The sequence below is a fragment of the Fundulus heteroclitus genome, unplaced genomic scaffold, assembly GCF_011125445.2.
Source record: "Fundulus heteroclitus isolate FHET01 unplaced genomic scaffold, MU-UCD_Fhet_4.1 scaffold_288, whole genome shotgun sequence".
Lineage (NCBI taxonomy): Eukaryota > Metazoa > Chordata > Actinopteri > Cyprinodontiformes > Fundulidae > Fundulus > Fundulus heteroclitus.
In genome coordinates, this window is record NW_023396698.1 from 83,673 (window position 1) to 104,457 (window position 20,785).

At 40.4% G+C, this 20,785-nt stretch overlaps 1 protein-coding gene across 1 annotated transcript; it reads left to right on the forward strand.

Annotated features, from left to right (window-relative positions):
- Positions 1–669: 669 nt before the first annotated feature.
- On the forward strand, positions 670–20,785 carry il16 (interleukin 16; the record flags this gene model as incomplete). Its single annotated transcript, XM_036130174.1, is given in 6 exon segments — positions 670–954; positions 14,684–15,772; positions 18,753–18,898; positions 19,009–19,159; positions 20,331–20,432; positions 20,760–20,785. Coding segments are annotated over 5 exon segments (1,367 nt in total), but the record flags the coding sequence as incomplete, so codon positions are not given.

Sequence of the window (20,785 nt, forward strand, 5' to 3'; positions counted from 1 at the left end):
TAGTTATCTGAATGTTACCTGTTCCACAACAGAAAACACTGAGTAGGACAGCGTGTGGGTGGGCTCATTTTCCAGCTGCTTGCAGTTCCTCAGTGGCAGTTCCTCAACCTCATTAAAAGACCTGTAGACTGCTGTTTAAATGTGGTTGGAAGGTTTATAAGCCTTAGTTTTCATATTGAAAGCATTGCTTGAATTTTAGCACTTAGTTATAAAAGTAATTTTTTTTACCCTTGTACCAAACATTCATAATAAAGACAGTACACCATCTACCAGTCTTAGGGATTAAAACATAAATTATCAGGTTAATAAGGCATTAAAAAATGACCTGATTCACTGCAGAAACATGCAAAGTACAATACAAAATCTAGAAAATATCTATTTTCTACCATATCTTTGTGTATTTTATAATCATGACATGGATTTTTAATCTGTTGGACATATCAAGGAAAACAAAAAAAAACAACAACTTGCATTTCTGCTTCCTTATTTTTATGCAGTTCTTTACTTGGCGCACGTACACTCCGACCAGTGCTATGTCGTTACCACAAACCCTGTATGGTGCAATATTACTGCTAAAAGCTGTAGATCAACGTTAACAATGACATCCTTCCCTAACTTGACATTCAACATATTTCTTGCACATGCTGAACTTGCCTAAAAGTGATTCTGTTGTTTAGAACAGTAAACATGTAGACATACATGAGGCAGCATAACATTGCTACACTTTTTTGCTTGTGTTTGCTGGTTAAGTTGTTAGAATATGAACTGACTGAACACATTCAAGCAATTGTCGATTAGTGTCTTAAGCTAAAGCTCATTTTTGTACTTCTCTGTGGTTGCTGGGTGGTGTGAGAAATGCTTCCTGTTTGTGTGACAGGAAGAACTGTTAGAAAGACGTGCAGAAGATTTTACTTTTTGGGTGCTGTAGCGTGCCGAACAACAATCAACACACAGGTAGGACATAAATACTATGAGTCTGTGTGCAAGAACTCCTGGGAAACCTCAAAACTAGTTGTTACAACAATGTGGAAAATGGAATTTGATTATGTGATTTGCAGTATCTTAGAGAAAAGTAACCCAGACTGAATTTCCTGTTTGAGCTAGAGTGCTTGTTTCAGTCATTGCAATGTGTTCTGCTTTCTTCCTTTGCAGCCATGTTTCAGGAGAGTTTTTTTTTTCAAAGTAAAAAACCTTACACCCTAGTGACAGAATTTTGTTTTAATCAGAACGTTTAGTGACAGTGGAAAGTATTGTCACAGTAATTATTAACAACTGTTTGACTGGTAAAATATGTGATACATATATTTATAATTGTGTTTCAGACTGTTGTGCAATTATACACTGTTTAAAGTTATTTAATGTTTATTAAATAACCCTCTGTCTGTTAAGTATTTTCTGGTGATGATCAGCTCGTAAGCTGATATCAAGACAATGGTTGAAAGGGATGAATTCGAGCACTAGCGATCTTTTAACAGCAAAACCTGAACACACATAGAATGAAGAACTGACAACTTCTATTCAAGTCCAAGAATTTAATAACAGAAATAAAATGAACATCCAGAGAACATCACTATGTAATGCTGTTTATCTGAATTCGATTAACAAATCATCTATACTAGTGTTGCGGAGGTTCAAAGTTAAAAGACTGACTTCTCTGATTTGTAATCACAAAGTGGGCGTCTGTCAGAACGCACTAAGTTCCCCCAAGACTTATAAAATGATGTAAACAGTCAGTCCTTTTATGGTAATTTAATCCAATGTGTGTGTGTGGTTGTTTCTCTGGACGCACACTGAACTACAAGAGGCAGAGCGACGGATACAATGTTGCAAACACAACCTGCTGCCTGCGTTACTCGCTTCTCACCGTCGTCAGTCTCTTCTTCTCTTTCTTACTTGCAGTGGCACTCAGCCCGATTGGCGCTGTTGCGCCCCTAGTGGCCGGATCTGGCCAAGTCCCCAGCTACACTATGCAGCCTTCAAAACAACTAGGCTAGTGAAACTTAACTAAACTACTAAGCAAAATTAAGATAAAAAGAAGCTAAGCTAAGGAACTATTTACATGCAAAAACAAACAAAAGTCAAAACAAAGGTGGTTGATCATAATCAGAATAATTCGGTAAATCCTTGTTTACTGCAGATCTGATTAAAAACATGGAATGGAGTTAAAAACATTTGGCATGGGTTTCAATCCATTCACAATGCAAAGCCCAAGTTAAACAAAACATTATTTGATGAAATGATATTTTGTTTAAGTTAAAGAACCAAAGTTCACCTTAAATAATGTGAATGGTGATTAAATTAGCTTAACTAATTGAGAACAACATTTGACATGTGTTTCAACCCATTCACAATGCAAAGCACAAGTTAACCACAACGTTATTTTGAGAAAATAACATTCTGGTTACTGATTTGCCCAGTAAAATCATTTAAACCCTTATGACTGAGTTTGTTAATGCGATTCTCCGTCCAGGCGTCTGTGGTCGCTGTAGCAAATCGGTGGCTAAAAGGTTACATACTAAGTTATCAAAATTGCCTTTACACCAACATTAATATTCAATATTAATGCGGGGATAAGACTCATAGCACCATCAGGATGGCGGAGCGGAACGATTAAGCTTTGTGCTTTAAAACAAACTCCTTTTGAAATGTCCGGGACCGGATGTTAGCAAGGCAAAGCCTTAATGCTCACCCCAGCATTAAGGCTAGGTTGAGCTACCTGTTAGCCCTTTGTTCTAAAGCATTATGTGTCCAACGAGTTACAGACATTTCCCAATAAACCTTATTACTTCACACTCAGCTCCCTGTCCAAACCTGTCTTTTGTCTCGTGTCAGTTCTGTCCAGTTTGGCCATTCACGGAAGGAGCGTTGAAGGAGGGAAGTTGTTGGCTTGTTGTTAGCGGGCTGGCGCTTAGTTCTGCAGCCCTGAGCTAACCAACAGCGTGTGGAGGGAATGCTTGAGGTTTCTGCAGCCTAGCAGAAACACGCATGTGTGGTCGGGACCGATGTCCATTTAATAGTCTGATCGCTCAGCTTGTCTGGTGAGGGGAGGCATCTACCGTCTCGCGTCTGCTTTCCTGCAGCAGCTGACAAAAATGAACAAAGCTGTTTGGGTGATCTGTACTTTGCGGCTGGTTTGCGCAGCAGTCAGAGTGAAACTTAGCTCTGTCCCAGTGTGTTGTTTATCCGGATTCAGTCAGGTCTTCTATTGAAGCCAGCAGACAACATTAGCAGACCCTGGATCAAGCATGGCTGGTCCAGGCACCTTCCCTCAGCTGCTGGCTTGTGTAGCGGTCATGGGCCCGTGCAGGGCCCATAGTCTGAGCAGCTTGGAGAGGAGAGCGGGTCGCAGAAGAGAAGAGCTGAAGAGAGAGTCTGAGGAGATGTGCTGTGACTTTTATCTGCAGAGAGTGGTCACAGCCAGTGTTGGGGGTAACGCGTTATAAGTAACGCGTTAGAGTACTCTTATTAGTTTTTTTCAGTAACAAGTAATCTAACATGTTAGTTTTGCGAATTCAGTAATCAGTAACTCCGTTATTTTCCAAAATAAGCACTCGTTACTCCGTTACTTTAAGAATTTCCCTCGATAAGGAAAGTGAAGTCCCTGCTTTTCTGCATTTAGTCAGATGCGGCTGCTTGCGTCTGTACCCTGCTCCTTGCCTCTGTCTGTGTGTGTGTGTGTGTGTGTGTGTGTGTGTGTGTGTGTGTGTGCGTGCGCACGCACCTGTGTGTGTAAGCTACTTGTGTTTGTACCCCGGCAAGATGGCCGAGAAGACAGCGTTTGATTTTTGTAGGTACGCACATTATTTTGAGTTAAACAGCAAAAAGGACAAGAACATGGGCATTCGAACACAGCATCTGGATTCAGTGCGCACAGCAAAGCTATGCTGCACAGTAAATAAAATCCAAGCTGAACTGTAAACAAAATAATAATAAACCAAGTTTTTTAAACCATTTTGCAACTCTGGTGTGATGGTGTACCACGGCCCAGCTCAGTGAGCGCTAGGTGCTGATCGGAGCGCACCGCTGATTAATGGGTTGGGCAGAATGCCTTTATGGTTGGGCAGGTTGCGCTGTGCGTCTTTGTTCTGAGCGTCGTTTCAGAAAAAACGGCTGAGTAGAAAGCTGCAACTCTGAGCACTTCTTCCTACCTTTGTCATTCTCAGCATGTCCGTTTTCAGAACAGATGATATTAGTCATGTAACTAAACACAGCGCCCGACCGACTTTTGAACGTGAGCATGAAAAAAATCCCGATCACTGGAACGCAGAGGTGTCAAGTAACGAAGTACAAATACTTTGTTACTGTACTAAAGTACACTTTACTCCATTACTTATTTTTCTTCCTACTTCTGACTTCTACTCATTACATTTTCACACAAGTATCTGTACTTTCTATTCCTTACATTTTTAAAACAAACGTTACTCGTTACTCTTGGCTTCAGTTTAATATTTATAAATATTTATTTCACGTAATGTGCGCCATCCACACCTAGTGAGAACTAGTGTAATTGGATGAGCCATATAACGCAAACACTCATTGGTTAGCCATTCGTCAAATTTGTGCTGACGCGAAAGGAAATCATCAGAAGCAGGTGTTCTTCAAACTGCAAACGTTATGTGTATGTCATGCTACAATAATGTCAGGTTCAGAAAAAGATGTCGAAAGGTCGGACACAGGCGAGAGCGTGTCGGGAGATGGAGACTGAGACCAACAAGACCTCCCGCATCCTTGGTCCAATTTTAAAGAATTTTTCCAAATAGTCGGGAGCAAAAATGACTCGTGGAAAATGCAATGCAAACTCTGCAAACCCAAGACCCACGTTATTTTGGCGTTCAAGAACTCTCCCTCCAATTTGAAAAAACATGTAGAGGTAAGTTGTAAGCTTATTCTTTGTTACTACCGAACTGTGATAATTCATATTTTGCTGCAGCTTGGCTAGCATAGGGACATGCCAAGACATGTCCGCGTAACAGCTAAGATTGTCGAAGGCGTTAGCCTTGCCTCTTTGATTTTTTCGAAATAAGGTGCCTCCAATCTCTACAGTGTGAGCTACTACACTTTTGTAAGCTTAAGACGTCTAATATTTGGTTTATTTTGCCTTGTTAAGTAATCGTGTGCCTTCAGCGTTTTTCACTGTCTTCAATTGTGTTGGTTGTGTGTCCTGGGCAATTGAATTAACAATTTCATAACCTTCCTTCATGTCATCTCTCCAAAATTGCTTGAATTCAATATCCAAATATTTTCATCACGTTTTTACCCTGGGCAATTGTGTCCAAGTGTGAATTGTGTGAGATGGTGGCCACTTAGTGCATAAGTAAAGGAAATGTGGCTGAAAAAAAAGTGTAACAATGTTGACCATGCCCTCGTAATGAACTATTAAATGTTTTGTTGTATATTTTGCAGTGAAAACACGGAAATCATTTAGAGAGATGCAAAGCCCTCACTTCAACGGCCCCCAAAAGAAAAGCAGACGGAGCACCACCACAGCAAGGCCCAGCACCCAAACAAGCCAGATTATGGGGTAGCAGGCCAGTGTCCCAGGCCAGTGTCGATAAAAAATCCTTTACTATATTGTGCAAGGTCTACATGCAATTAACACCGTGGAACAGCAGGGGTTTATAGATCTCATACAGCATCTCCAGCCTAATGTAAATGTCCTGTCCCGCAACACTGTAGTCAACAAAATTCAGAAAGCCTCTCTTGAAATGAGAAACAATTTGAAAGCAGCAATGAGCAAAATTGACTTCATTGGCACTACAACGGATTGCTGGACAGCATACAGGTGTGGATTTCTTGGCGTAACAGCACATTGGATAGACCCTCAGAGTATGAAAAGACAGTGCCCTGCCCTAGCCTATAAACAGATAACTGGGCCACACACCTTCTCTGTCCTTGCCAGTGCATCAAACCAAATTCACAGTGAATTCAACATCCGAGACAAAATCACACGCACCACGACTGACAAGGGGTCCAACTTGATAAAAAGCTTTTAAGCTATATGGGCAAGCTGATGAAAACAACAACCCAGGTCCTAGTGTCGAGAGAGCTGAAGCCGAAGATGACAATGTGATGGGAGTGATGACGAACAGGAGAGTGAGGGGATGGAGTTTGTTGAGGCTGGAGCGATACTTGATGAGGATGACTGCCTGGAATACCAACTACCCAGACACCATCGCTGCGCTTGCCACCTTCTTAATCTGGTGTCAACTGTTGATGTTGAGGAGGCCAATGTCAACAGCGCCTACAAGCGGGTTTCACGCTCAGCTTTTTCGAAGTGTTGGGGACTTTGGAACAAAAGCGCAAGATCTACCACAGCAGCAGAGGTCATTGAAAAGAACTGCAAACTGCAGTTATTGAGGCCAAATGCAACAAGATGGAATTCCCTGTTCTATGCAGTCGAGAGGATCATCAGAATTACAAGGGAGCAGGGAGAGGTGGCCATCACAGCTGTATGCAGTGCACTGAAGATAGCCTTGTATGTACCAACATTTTTATTTTTTGTATTATTTCAATCAATATGAACAGAAAAGATATAAAATACACATTAATGCATGTCCTCTAATTACAGTATGTTTTACTAACTCATTGAGCAGGTGATTTGTAACATTTATCAGTTACTTAATTGAAGGTGTTTTCTGTTCGTTCTCTGATTCAACAGGTTCACACCTGTTGAGCTTACATTCCTGGCCGAATACATGAAGACCAGTACAGTTAATCATTGTGCAATTTTTTACTGTTGTAATGTCAGTGTTTTTGTCTTTTCCCCATATTCAATAGGCCTTGACTACATCAAAAGTCACTTGAAGGACCAAGCTGAGGGCTCTCTCTCTCTCTCTCTCTCTCTCTCTCTCTCTCTCTCTCTCTCTCTCTCTCTCTCTCTCTCTCTCTCTCTCTCTCTCTCTCTCTCTCTCTCTCTCTCCACACAAACTACCTAGAATGTTTTTGCACCAAAGGGTATAGTTTACCTTAGGTATTTGATGGAACTCAAACATTTATGTTCTGGCAGTTCTGCAGGCTTGAATACTACCTCTGTTTGGAACTGAATTCCAATAAAGTTTGAGAGAGAACATGCTCCTTGAGTGACTTTGTCTTTGACTAATGGGTTGATGATTATGTTGTGTCTTGGGCCAGAGAAAATTGTTGAAAAAGTCAATGCATGCGCGATATAAAAGTTATGTGATGGAGAATTAAAGTTGCTTTCACTACACTTCACTGTTCAACACAAAAGGGGGAGTGTGTGTGTGTGTGTGTGTGTGTGTGTGTGTGTGTGTGTGTGGGGAGGGAGGGGGTGCATTGAATGGACATGGCAGCAAAAAATTTGTAAAAAAAAAAATAAAAAAGCCAGAAACGAAAAAATAACGCAATAGTTACTTTTACTGGTAACTAGTTACTTTTATAGTGGAGTAACTCAGTTAGTAACTCAGTTACTTTTTGGGAGAAGTAACTAGTAACTATTACTAATTACTTTTTCAAAGTAACGTGCCCAACACTGGTCACAGCTGACCTCCTGCTGAGAGAGAGTGAGAGAGAGGCTTTCCTGCTGTCTCGCTCTCACTTGTTAACCTGACAACAGCCAGATGCATGTCTCGCTCCACCTAGCTCCACTCACATACATCTGGGACATGGCCCGTTGAAAGTGATTTCTCCAACCAATTTTATGGTCTGGCCAATCAGGACGCAGGGCTGGCATTTCATAGATGTGACGTAGTGGAGACGCGACCATGACGTGAGACTGTTTTGATAGCAATGGCGGCTCGTTGAGGAAGCAATCCGCGTCTGCAGCGGAGGCACAGACGCCGACGTGCCCCTTAGCGGTTAACGCGAACCATATTAGGAGGCCTTTAGTCCTTAACGCGGTCGGCCCGGGATTGACTCCGACCCGCGGCGCTTTGCCGCCTGTCTTTCCCCCTCTTCCTGTCAGCTCACTGTAAATAAAACACGTGCCTCTAGAGCCGCAAACACATAACAAAAAAAGTTGTTGTTTTTTCCTGCGTCGCTCTCATCAGCATCACGGGTTAGCTTCGGTGTGAGTGGTTGAAATAGCACGTTGATAAAGATGACAGACAAGTGGCTTATCCAATCATATGCAAGAAGTTTTGATAAGGCCCAGCCTTCAATAAAGGCAATTCCTATGGCGGTGTCCCAGATGTATGTGAGTGGATCTAGGCGGGGCGAGACATGCATCTGGGTGTCGTCAGGTTACTCACTTGTGGCTATGTGATCAGAATTACAATCTGATTCAGTCAAACCATTTTGATGATCATGGCGGTAATATCACAACAAGAGTTTTGCAGAGGCCATACAGAGTTGCATATAGGAAGATTCAACCAAATTTTACACAAAACAAGAGTTCACAAAAAAGTCATTTCAAGGTTATTCAAATTCAGCCCAATTTCTTCAAAAATAGAAGTCATTCCAATACAGTCAGACTCAGGTACAGAAACACTGTACTGAAATGCTCAACAGACACACTGAGCTCAGTTGAAATCCTTTAATGTCTTTAGAGGTTGGGACAGTATGGAGGACCAAGTCTTCCATAATTAAAAATAAATACAGAAATAAATAAATGCTCAATAAATAAATATGCATACAATTATGTGCCACCAAAAATATAATAAACAAATAAATGTAGGTAGAAAATAAATTATACAGTGAGACAAAATGTATATATCTCCTTTAATTAGCCACTTTATTTATTAATTACTTATTTTTTTTAAGTATTTATTTATGTGCATGTTATAATATTTTTGTCTGTTTTATTCTTTCTTTGTATTTTTTTGCCCTATTTATTTCTCCGATGCTATTTATTTCTGCCTGTCCTTTTTACATTTCTGTTTGTCCTTTTTACATTTCTGTTTGTTGTTTTTACATTTCTGTTTGTTGTTTTTACATTTCTGTCTGTCCTTTTTACATTTCTGTTTGCCGTTTTTACATTTCTGTCTCTCCTTTTTACATTTCTGCCTGTCCCTTTTACATTTCTGTATGCATTTCTGCCTCATTATGCAAATGAGGAGGGGCTGTGTCTTAAGGGCTCAACTTCTTCCCATTGGTTGGTTAGCATTTTACTGCGTTGGTCAAATCTACATGGCTTTTCCCCGACATGAAGCATTGTTTAATAATGTCAAACTCAGCAGGCAGACGTTCAGTGGCCGGCCTCTTACGGGAAGCTGCTAATAGACTGGAAGAATTAGAACGCTGTACATTTGGGATCTGAAATGTTTTTCGGTGGTTTCAGATTCGGCTTTCCAGATCAATAACTCATCGGCGGATGATTTATTCTACAAAACAGACACCTCTCCGCAACCACCGCAAGGCAGACACTGAGCTACAACCGTAGTTTCCTCAAAACGAGTCTTAGTCCGTGGGCCAGAATCTGTGGGACGTCTCCTTAAAAAGTTTCGTATGAACTGTCAGACGGCAACTTTCTTCCACCGGGAAAAGTTGCTACACATAGCAGTGATCTCAAAACACCAATGTTTTCACTTGCACATTAATAAGTTATTGCTGATAAAAAATCTAAACGGTTGCGCTCCAGTCCGAGAGGTCACGTGATTCGATTTTTGCTGCTCAGCCAATCAGATCGCTGTATTGTCAGCTGAGTGCGTTCAATCTGTAAGGTGTTTTAAACATTTGTTTCCAGACGAAAAAAGACCAATAATAGTATTTTCTGGCGCCAGTTGGCAAAGATCTTGATGGCAAGGAAAAAGAAATAGCCCAGACCACCCATCATCCATTTTCTAACACGTTTATCCCTGCTGGGTTCGGATCGGTGCCAATCTCCAGCTGTCAATGGGCGAGAGGCGGGGTATAAACTGGACAGGTCGCCAGTCCATCGCAGGGCAGAAATAGTCCAGACTTTTGCTCATTTTGCTGTGATATCACCGAGACCTGCTGCGCTAGGATAGCACAGCCAAACGACTTATCCCCGGCAGAATTTGGATCCCCTGCGTCGGGAGAGTGTTTGAAATCAATAAAAGTTTTAACCTTCAGCTTTGTGAAGTCTAAATATTTTTAAACATCACATTCTAATAAAATTAAATTGATTTTTTAAACTCCTAATACATTGTTCTGTTTTTAAAATCGACATATCTCGTTTTCTTAATATAGTTAAAGGCATACTATGCAACATTTTTCAGTTAATTAATATGTTCCATACCGTTTTGGATGATTAAATGAGTCATTTCAGGTTGAACTAAGGTTTTCTCAGCCGCCCTGGTGGTCTGTGGGGGAAATACCGCACTTGCAATTGCAGGAGCAGTCGGCCCGCAGTCACAGGCTGAGTAGTCTCGTGTGCATCGCGAGAGTCGGTCTTGCTTTACGGCGAGAACTGCTACACGCCCGCAGTGAAAGGTGTGCTCGTTGGTAGCGCAGTGGCGATATTTGTGCAGTTATCATGGCGGAACCAGCGAGAAGACAGCGAAAGCCCATGTTGGAGCAGGCAAGAAAGAGTAAAAGTGCTCTGGACAGAGAGAGGAGTCGTACACGGGTGAACATAGAAGGCTGCAAGGCTGACGCGGACCTCGCGTTTCTGCTGATGCGATTGTGAGTAACATTGTAGGGTTTCCCTCACGCTACCGCCTCGCCAACATTCCAAAAAAATAATAATAAAAAAATAAAACTAACTCGATATGCGCGCCGCTCCGCTCAGCCGGTCAGCGGTGCAAAGTTTGTCTCCCCCCCCGCTCCGCTCAGCCAGTCAGCGGTGAAAAGTTTGTGGCGACCGCCTCGCCAAGATAGCGCTGCAAGAAGCTTGATGTTCATACCTTCACTGTGTTATTCATTGTTTGTACTGCCGTTTTTTCCACTTTTCGTTGCGTTCGCCTGTCTGCTAATCTCAAAACAACCGCGCCTGGCTTGACGGAGGAACCAGAACAGCTGAGCATCTTTATGACAGTGCACTTTTACTTTCGCCCTCTTGGGGGAGCCTCGCTGGAAAATCAACCCCGGTTGCATAGTATACCTTTAATATCTCTATATGTTCTTGGTTGAATTAAAATCTTATTAAATCTGATAATTTTGGCTGTACCTTTATTCAGTGTTTATTTGATCACACGTGGAATCCGCTTTATATGATCTATTCATGCGGGTCTAGCTACCAAAAAAGAAAAAGAAAAAAGACAAACAAGTAGACAGCTGTGATGGACTATTGAAGGTGGATTTTTGGTTTAAGCAGACAGACATGCGACAATCTAACATAAAGCTAATATTTTTGTGACACATGTGGAAATGACCACAGAGCCGTTTACTTTCTCATAACGTGTTATATTGAATGATCAATGGAATTTTAACCGACATAGCAATCCTTAATGATCGCACTAACAAGTGTTACATTTTCAGTTTTAACCCACTAACTGAACGATAATGTAACGACACCATTGCTATATTTCATTAAGAAAAGTAAAACATCTTCATTTCCACGCCGGTTGGAGATGAGGCGGAGTTGACTGGATTCATTCTTCCAGCTGAATGCACTCCCGACGCAGGGGATCCAAATTCTGCCGGGGATAAGTCGTTTGGCTGTGCTATCCTAGCGCAGCAGGTCTCGGTGATATCACAGTAAAATGAGCAAAAGTCTGGGCTATTTCTGCCCTGTGATGAACTGCCGACCTGTCCAGTTTATACCCCGCCTCTCGCCCATTGACAGCTGGAGATTGGCACCGATCCGAACCCAGCAGGGATAAGCGTGTTAGAAAATGGATGATGGATGGTCTGGGCTATTTCTTTTTCCTTGCCATCAAGATCTTTGCCAACTGGCGCCAGAAAATACTATTATTGGGCTTTTTTCGTCTGGAAACAAATGTTTAAAACACCTTACAGATTGAACGCACTCGGCTGACAATACAGCGATCTGATTGGCTGAGCAGCAAAAATCGAATCACGTGACCTCTCGGACTGGAGCGAAACCGTTTAGATTTTTTATCAGCAATAACTTATTAATGTGCAAGTGAAAACGTGGGAACATTGGTGTTTTGAGATCACTATGTGTAGCAACTTTTCCCGGTGGAAGAAAGTTGCCGTCTGACAGTTCATACGAAACTTTTTAAGGAGACGTCCCACAGATTCTGGCCCACGGACTAAGACTCGTTTTGAGGAAACTACGGTTGTAGCTCAGTGTCTGCCTTGCAGTGGTTGCGGAGAGGTGTCTGTTTTGTAGAATAAATCATCCGCCGATGAGTTATTGATCTGGAAAGCCGAATCTGAAACCAACGAAAAACATTTCAGATCCCAAATGTACAGCGTTCTAATTCTTCCAGTCTATTAGCAGCTTCCCGTAAGAGGTCGGCCACTGAACGTCTGCCTGCTGAGTTTGACATTATTAAACAATGCTTCATGTCGGGGAAAAGCCATGTAGATTGACCGATGCAGTAAAAATGCTAACCAACCAATGGGAAGAAGTTGAGCCCTTAAGACACAGCCCCTCCTCATTTGCATAATGAGGCAGAAATGCATACGGAAATGTAAAAAGGACAGGCAGAAATGTAAAAACGAGAGACAGAAATGTAAAAACGAGAAACAGAAATGTAAAAAGGACAGACAGAAATGTAAAAACGACAAACAGAAATGTGAAAAGGACCGACAGAAATGTAAAAACGAGAAACAGAAATGTAAAAACGATAAACAGATATGTAAAAAGGACAGACAGAAATGTAAAAACAACAAACAGAAATGTAAAAAGGACAAACAGAAATGTAAAAAGGACAGGCAGAAATAAATAGCATCGGAGAAATAAATAGGGCAAAAAAATACAAAGAAAGAATAAAACAGACAAAAATATTATAACATGCACATAAATAAATACTTAAAAAAATAAGTAATTAATAAATAAAGTGGCTAATTAAAGGAGATATATACATTTTGTCTCACTGTATAATTTATTTTCTACCTACATTTATTTGTTTATTATATTTTTGGTGGCACATAATTGTATGCATATTTATCTATTGAGCATTTATTTATTTCTGTATTTATTTTTAATTATGGAAGACTTGGTCCTCCATACATGAAGAGAATAGCATGCTGAATTTATCTTTAGGAAAATATATTGTGAAAATAATGTAAAGAGGAAACTTTTTATTACCATGATACGAGGCACTTTAATTTACTCATTTATTTCTTTTTTTTAAGTTGGTTTGAAGTTACACAAGTGAAGTGAAGCCTGTTCTTAGCTCATTGTGTAATAACACTAACATCAAACATTTTGTTATACTTTCGTTGTTTACAATGTCAGGGCTGCCATCTTGTTTTACAAGCATGCTTCACAGCTTGTATTTAGTTGCACTTTGAATTCAGGTCAACTCCAAGATGAAATTCTTGACATAAAAGCTCCAGCACTGTTACGGTCCCTGAGATGTTTTTTTTGACAGGTCAAAAGTTTGCAAGTATTTTTGCACACTTTCATGCAGCATCCTGAGTTGTGTATAAAACATTACGCCGCAAACGTTTTGTGCATAGACTTCTTCAGTTGGTGGAGGCAACACAGCAAGAGTTAGGTTGTCTGACAACATCCTTCACAGGTAATGAAACAGAGGTCACAGCTCATCTTAAGAAGTCAAAACATTGTCACACTCCTTCAGCACATTATAAACTCTCTAAGGTATAAAAGAGAAGGTGGAGAGACAGAGAAGTAGAAGTTGGCGTTATATAAATAACATTTCCTTGAATTGTATTAATCATTTTCCAAGATTTCTGCAGATTATTTAAGATCTCAGGTGTGACAGAAAAGTAATATTCTGAAATAACCTTTTTTAATGACAGAGGCACATTTATTTCTTTGCTGCCTGAAGATAGACCAATTAGTGGCAGAATCACAATTTCTGACTTTGGGCTGGGGCATATTGCACTGATGGATTGCATTTGTGAGCTTGTCTGTGTTTTGGGGTCTTCAAAGCACTCTTCACAGAATGAGTGGTATTGCAGTTAAAGAAAAAAAGTTATACACATCAGACTGGAGTTTCAATGATAAAACAAAAAGTGAGCAAAAACTAATAGTCACTAGACTCGCCCCTAAGAAATAGTGACACTGGGACACAGGAAGGCCAAACCACAGCAAGGGGTGAATTCAAGAAGTAGGTCAACGCTAAGCAACTGAGTCTAGAGGAGGTTTGAAACTTTTTTCAAAACATAAAATAAAATTATGTTATGATCTTGACACTATTGCTGGCACACAGTCTGATCTTGTCTGGCTGAATTCTGGGTCCTCGGTTTCAAGTCATTACAAATTATCCAGTCCCTAAAGCATCTAATCAGCAAAAGAGTGGGAGGATTTCTGCTGTTGCTGAGGCTTCCAGAGATGCTTTCCGGGCATCTGAGATGGTTCCGTTGCTTCTGGGCAGTCCATACAATCCGGCCGAGGCAAAGAAACAACTGAGTCAAATGCACGGCTTAGACAGTCAAGCATTTGAATCCACTGTCAAACCCTTCAGTGGGTTGGTTTACCAGCAGTCACTCCTGATATTACAATTGAATCCAATATTTGGCAGGCAGAATTCTGGATTGGAAAATATCTGCCAAAATAAGAAACAGAAACACTGGTTCTAAACAAAGAGGCAGCATGCAAATGACTCCAGAGACTGACACCAGGTCAGACACGAGAAAGTTGCAGAAATACAGTTGATATAGTAAGTAAGAGGTTTTAATTTATTGTTGTGTTTACATATTTTTCCTCTGGTGTATCCTGTTTTAGGTCACAGAAAGCAGATCTTTGGAGGCAGGCTCACTCTGTTCAACATATTCAAGATCTCCTGAAGACCTACCTGAAAAAAAAAACCTAAAATAGCAGCACATCGCAGAAAATACATAGGCTGTTAAAATCCACAGCATCCTTGCAACCATGAATGAAGAGGAGAGCATCCATGAGCACAGCGACATGAGCCCTGATCCACCATCCATGGTGACTTCTGAAAGCACCTCTCAAAAAGCTTCAGATTCAAAAATAGCCCCCCCAGTTGCACCCAAACCTACTTGGTTTAAGCAGAGTCTGAGGAAACTACAAGATAACCAGGATCAGAGGAAGCAAGCTAATTATTCAGAGGAGAAAACCACAGCAGGTGTTACCAGAAGCTTTGGAGGCAGGTCTACCTCAGGTGGTGTTAACATGTCACTCAGACAAAAGATTTGCTCTTTTGAGACGTTTTCTAGTCCAGAAGCTCAGGAAAAAAGAACCAGTAGGAGATCCACTCCCTTTTCCAACTCACCTGCTTTGATGGAAAGGGAGTCTGCAAGCCCCTGTCATTCTTATCCTGCCTCACATGCAGATGATGGCGAGAGCAAACAGGACTTCCTCGAAGAAATTAAGTCAGACCAGTCAACATCTGTTGTGATTGAGAACATCTCTGTTTCACCCATTGGCATTACATCAGCGACTTACGAAAATTGTTGTCAGATTAAAGGCACATGCTCTGAAGATCAGCTTTCTTGTGATGAGATCCCCATTAATATCCCACTTTCTGACCCCATCTGCTCTGAAATCACCTCAGTGGTAGATGATGTCAATTTGGCCTCTGTCCATACAGACAGTAAATTCCCACCATCCCAACAGAAATCTGAGCTGGAGAAAGCAGATAACAGCAGCTCCATAGAGATCAGTGCCCCACCTTCTGCTTCATCAGAAAGAATGAACCAAAAGGAAGTAGTGAACAATTCAGATGAGAACTCTGGAATTAACTCTGAGCTCCTCACAACTGCTCAGAGTGCTTCTCCCACCACAGAGTGTCAGCCCCAGAAGAACCAGGAGGGAAAACATTTTGAAAAGATCCTTGCCTTCAGTAACCAGGTAACTTGTTAAAAACAAGACATTTTAGTCATGTATCCTATCTGTTTTGTGGATATTTGTTGAGTCTTGACTGGAAACAGCATTATGGATACATGTTTTCGTGCAAATATGGAACCATTTACTGTATCAGGTCAACTTTAATTCCTCATGATGAAAATGTATGCTGGGATTAAACACATTTGACCAAATAGTACTGCAATTTCCCATAGAAGAAGTACAAGACAGAAGGTTTTGAAATGTAAAAAAACCCTTTCAGAAAATACCCTTCAGTGACTCGCTACCATAACATGGTGGATTTTGTACTCCAGTGACCTTGAGGGCTATGTTGTCTGGAGCATTAGCTCCTGGTACCGTCTCCCGTGGAAAATTGGCCTTGGGGGAGGAGTCAGACTAAGAGTGATTTTAAAATCTCCATGGCAGACAACAATTAAAAGCAAACATTGCCAACTTCAGGGAGACCAGGGCACGGGGGAGCTTGCCAGCAAGCACCTGGTGTCGAGCATTGGCTTCTAGTGCTCAGCCTGAAGAAGCTATAGGAATCAAGCATCAAAAATCAAGAAGCTTCACTGCCATTATGTGTTACCCTAATTAAAAAATTTGGTGAGGCAAGCACTGGCTCAGCATGCACATATGTATGCACATAGTCACACATATCATGCAGATGCAACAAGACATGGTCGAGTTGATAGCACTTACCAACCACATCACTCCCTGGGGGTCTTAAGTGTGTGTACAGTCCTTAGCGGCTTATAGGGTCAGTTTAAGTCAATAAGTCAAACACCAGTAAATTCAGTTACAGCATTGTGCAATTTTCATATGTCTAATTAGACAGTCCCTGAGAGATTGAAGTGCATGAAAACACATTTGCAAGTGAGAGGCAGTATAAATTATTTTAATCAGATCAGAAACCTGTGTAACCAGTAGTGTGTTTGTAACCTGTAACAAATAGTGAACTTGGCTGATGGTTGAATTTCAGCAGGGGGTGAAAGCCCTTACAGATTTTGGAAATAAGCTGATTTTAAATGTATTGTTTTTTATATAATGCTCCTTAATCTTTTCCCTGATGGAAGTGAGGCAAACAGTGCATTGCCTGGATGGATGGGATCTGAGGCAATAGGTCTGGCTCTTCTCTGGACTTGTGCAGCATAGACAGTGTCTAGGTCCTGTAGACGGCATCCCACAATCCCCTTTACTGACCTCACCAACCGTCATAAATCCTTCCTCTCCTGCACTGTGCACTTCCCATACTACACTAAATGCTTTCCATTGAGGTGATCCTTAGCCATATATTGTCCAGTTTGTTGCCGATTGATCTTAAGTTGGCCAGGAGGAGACTGGGCAGAGCTGGTCTGTGCTGGTTAGCCTTTGCGAAGGCCATTGCTGCCAACACATCTTTTTCTATGCTTTTTTTACACTAGCGCAGGAGTTAGGGAGTTCATCTTCAACTGGCAGGTTGAAGGTTCCATCCCCTGCTCCAACCATCTCAGTTGTTGTGTCCTTGGGCAAGACACTTCACCTGCATTGCCTGCTGGTAGTGGTCAGAGGGCCCGGTGGCACTGATGTAGGGCAGTGTGCAAGGATAGTGTTACCTGAAAGGCTGTGATTGGGAAGAATGCCCTTCCTGATCTGAACCAGGGTGGTGTTTAGTTGTTGGGGTACTTTGCAAGGAACAGAATGTCTGTAACAAACACCATGTACAAGTTCAAGGTGAGCCATAAGTGTACTTGGTACCAGGCCACCTTGAGCCAAAGGTCAATTTTGTAATTATATTATATCAGACCTGCGGTGTTACGCCTTAGACCCTTGGGTGAAGAGAGGGGAAGCTGTCAACCAATTAACAGCTGATAGTGAGTTGAATCCAGGGGCAGGGGAGGCTTCTGGACAGACCTGGTAAACCCAAATGAGTTAACCACTCCGGTGTGATCTATGACATAATCTAGTCATAGATCACACCAATTGCTTTGGAAAATGTTATTGGTCCACTCTTTTCATTCCCATGTTAACTTGGTTTGCCTTGGTGAGAGATTGTCTCTCACTGCAGACTGCAGTGGGACTCTCCTCTGGCATCCAAATCTATATGACTAAATCATTTATCTGCTACTGCTCAAGAGCTTTCAATCTTATTCACTAGTCTTCCAAATTATTCTGCTTTTCACAAAAATAGAAATGATTGAATTTGATCTCCTTCCAATATGTTTTATTCTTCTTCTTGATGAAAATATTTTGAACAAGTTTTTTCTGAATAATTTTCCTTCTAGTTTCCATACTTAAGATATTTTAAGTCGTTTTAGTCAACAAAATAACACTGTTGCAGTGTCCCTTCATCTAGATCACTTTCTTAGTCATTCTAATATAATTCCAGTCAGATATTCTTCAAACTTTTAGCAGTGCATCATCAGTTCACGACCTGATGTTCTCTGCTATTTAACCTTCCCAGCACCTGCAGGGTTTGTGCAAAAAATGCAAATTGCTAGGTTATTGGGTTCTTAATCCAGTGTAGAAGTAAAGAAAATAGCAAGTCTGGCTAAACGTTTAGCTGCTTAACTGTGTTTCTTAGATGAAGCCCCTAAAAGAGCTACTGATGCAATTTAAATCTTTCCTTTTTTTCTGTAACATAGAAAGTTTTCTGGATGAGTGCTTTTTGTGCTCTGTTTTGTGAGTCTAATGTTGCTACATGCTCATCTGGGAGGACCAAATTCTGCAAGTCAATGACTCGATGACATCTGGTTGGTTTCTCTTCAAAGAAAATTTTTAAATAATCGTAATAATAAACTGAACTTGACTGTTTTATCAAAGTTCCTTGTGATGATGTTTTTTGAATTGTTGCTATTTAAATAAACTGAATTGAATTCAAGGAAAACAGTTGCCAAAAAAGAAGATTAGAGATTTGCTAATACATCTCCAGAAGTAACCCATCTTTTCTTTGAATCACTTTTCCGTTTTTTTTTTTCACAATTAGTTTAACTGTATTTTTTTCTAGTTTTCACAAGCAATAATGCGCTCCCTTCCCACTTCAAACCATGGCAACCCTCAATCCCAAGAATTTATGGACGCTCCACATAAGAATCTTGATCCCCAAGAGTCAGAGCTGGGTACAATCTGTACAAATAAAGGATTCTCCATCAGGTGAGATTGCTAAAATAAGTTCAGGTTTTTTAGAAAGATGTAGAAAATGCTCAAAGGTGTGTGACCATCATTATACCTCATGTTTTATGTGTATTTTGTCTTTAACACAGCTTAGCCACTCTGAGTGAATGCACCATTGAGGAAGGGGGGCAGAGCTATGACCGAGCCACCTCCGCTCACTCTGTCATCTCAGTTTTACCTTCTCAGGAGATAAAGAAGATGATCGAGGAGGTTAGAACTTTGGATGATGAGTCCTTTAAGGTAAAAAAAAAAAAAAAAAAAAAAAAAACATAATCATCTAATATAACCTCTGATAACCAGGATAGTAGGGTGATATGAGAGAGGTGAGGTTTTCCCTTTTTCAGTTGTGGTATCTGCTACAATGTCAGTCACAAATAATTCATACAAGGATAATTTGGATAGAATTTTGTGGATAGAAAGTAAATGTTGCAGTTACTTTCTAGGGAAATTGTACATATACTTTTCCCAGTCCTTGAAGAATGTTTATGGCAACCCAGTGTGCAATAGACCTGATTTAAGAGTTAAAGTCAGAGTTTATTTAGCCCCTGATAAGTCTATACACAGATGTGATTTTGACCTGTGTCTTCTTTTTAGATTTAGGTTTTAAAGCTTTGCGTTTAAGCTTAGACATAAAATAAAAAAATTGCAGTCCACAAAAAGTCGATAAAAATGTAGAAATGCCAGAAAGCATAAACTAAATCATTAAAGACAGTTTCATCTGATGTTGTATTATAGACTAATAGTCTATAATACACCCCACCCCATACTTAGTGTGTAAGTATGGGGGGGGGGGGGGGGTTGCTTTGCTTTGTTGCTTCCGAGAACAATTAGGAGGATAATAAGGAAATATTTCTGTGGATTTATATTGTACTTACAGATATAAGCACACATTTTAATCTTAAGTGTCATTAAACAATCAAATTGGACAATATATGCACCTATAGCAAATCACCTACATATGACAAGAGATCAAGAAGCAGATTTCAAACCAAGTCCAATTTGTATTTGCAAAATTCCGCCATCCTATCAATCAGCTGACAAAGTATGCGTTGCAAAGTCTTGAACTTACACATTATTTATGCAAAGTCAGGTACGCAAACAGATAAGTCAAATTGAAAATCTCAAGACTGGTAATCTTAGGGTTCTGCATTAATGACTGGCTCCAAATTCTTGACTTACACAGGTTTATACTTTAGACTTCTAATAAATATTTAAAACCAAGTCTAAACATAGAAAGAAATGCTCCCTTCTGAGCTAATTCTCTACCAAACTTATTTGAAGAAAGAAAATGCTAGAAAAATTCAAAACATTTGCACGTTTATTAGTAATAAGCCCACCAAAATCAAAGTAACAAATGAAGAAAAAACAACATAACAAAAATCTGATCACAATTCTGCTTCATTCTTTTCAGCGACTAGTGGACATCCATGTTGTGATTCTACATAAAGAGGAAGGGACGGGGTTGGGCTTCAGCATCGCTGGAGGATGTGACCTGGAGAACAAAGCTCCAACAGTAAGGGAAACCTAGAGGACATGTCTGAAAACAGTTTTTTGCTCTCTTAAATCACAAATACTTGGATTCTGGGGCACTACCTACATATATATATATATATATATATATATATATATATATATATATATATATATATATACATGCATACATACATACATACATACATGTGTGTGTGTGTGTGTGTATATATATATATATATATACATGCATACATACATACATACATACATGTGTGTGTGTGTGTGTGTGTGTTGACTGAGTGAGATAAACAGTGCCTTACATTTTGTGGTTTGTCAATGTCTAAAACTAACCCAGTTTGATATATAGGTGCACAAAGTATTTATATCTGGACT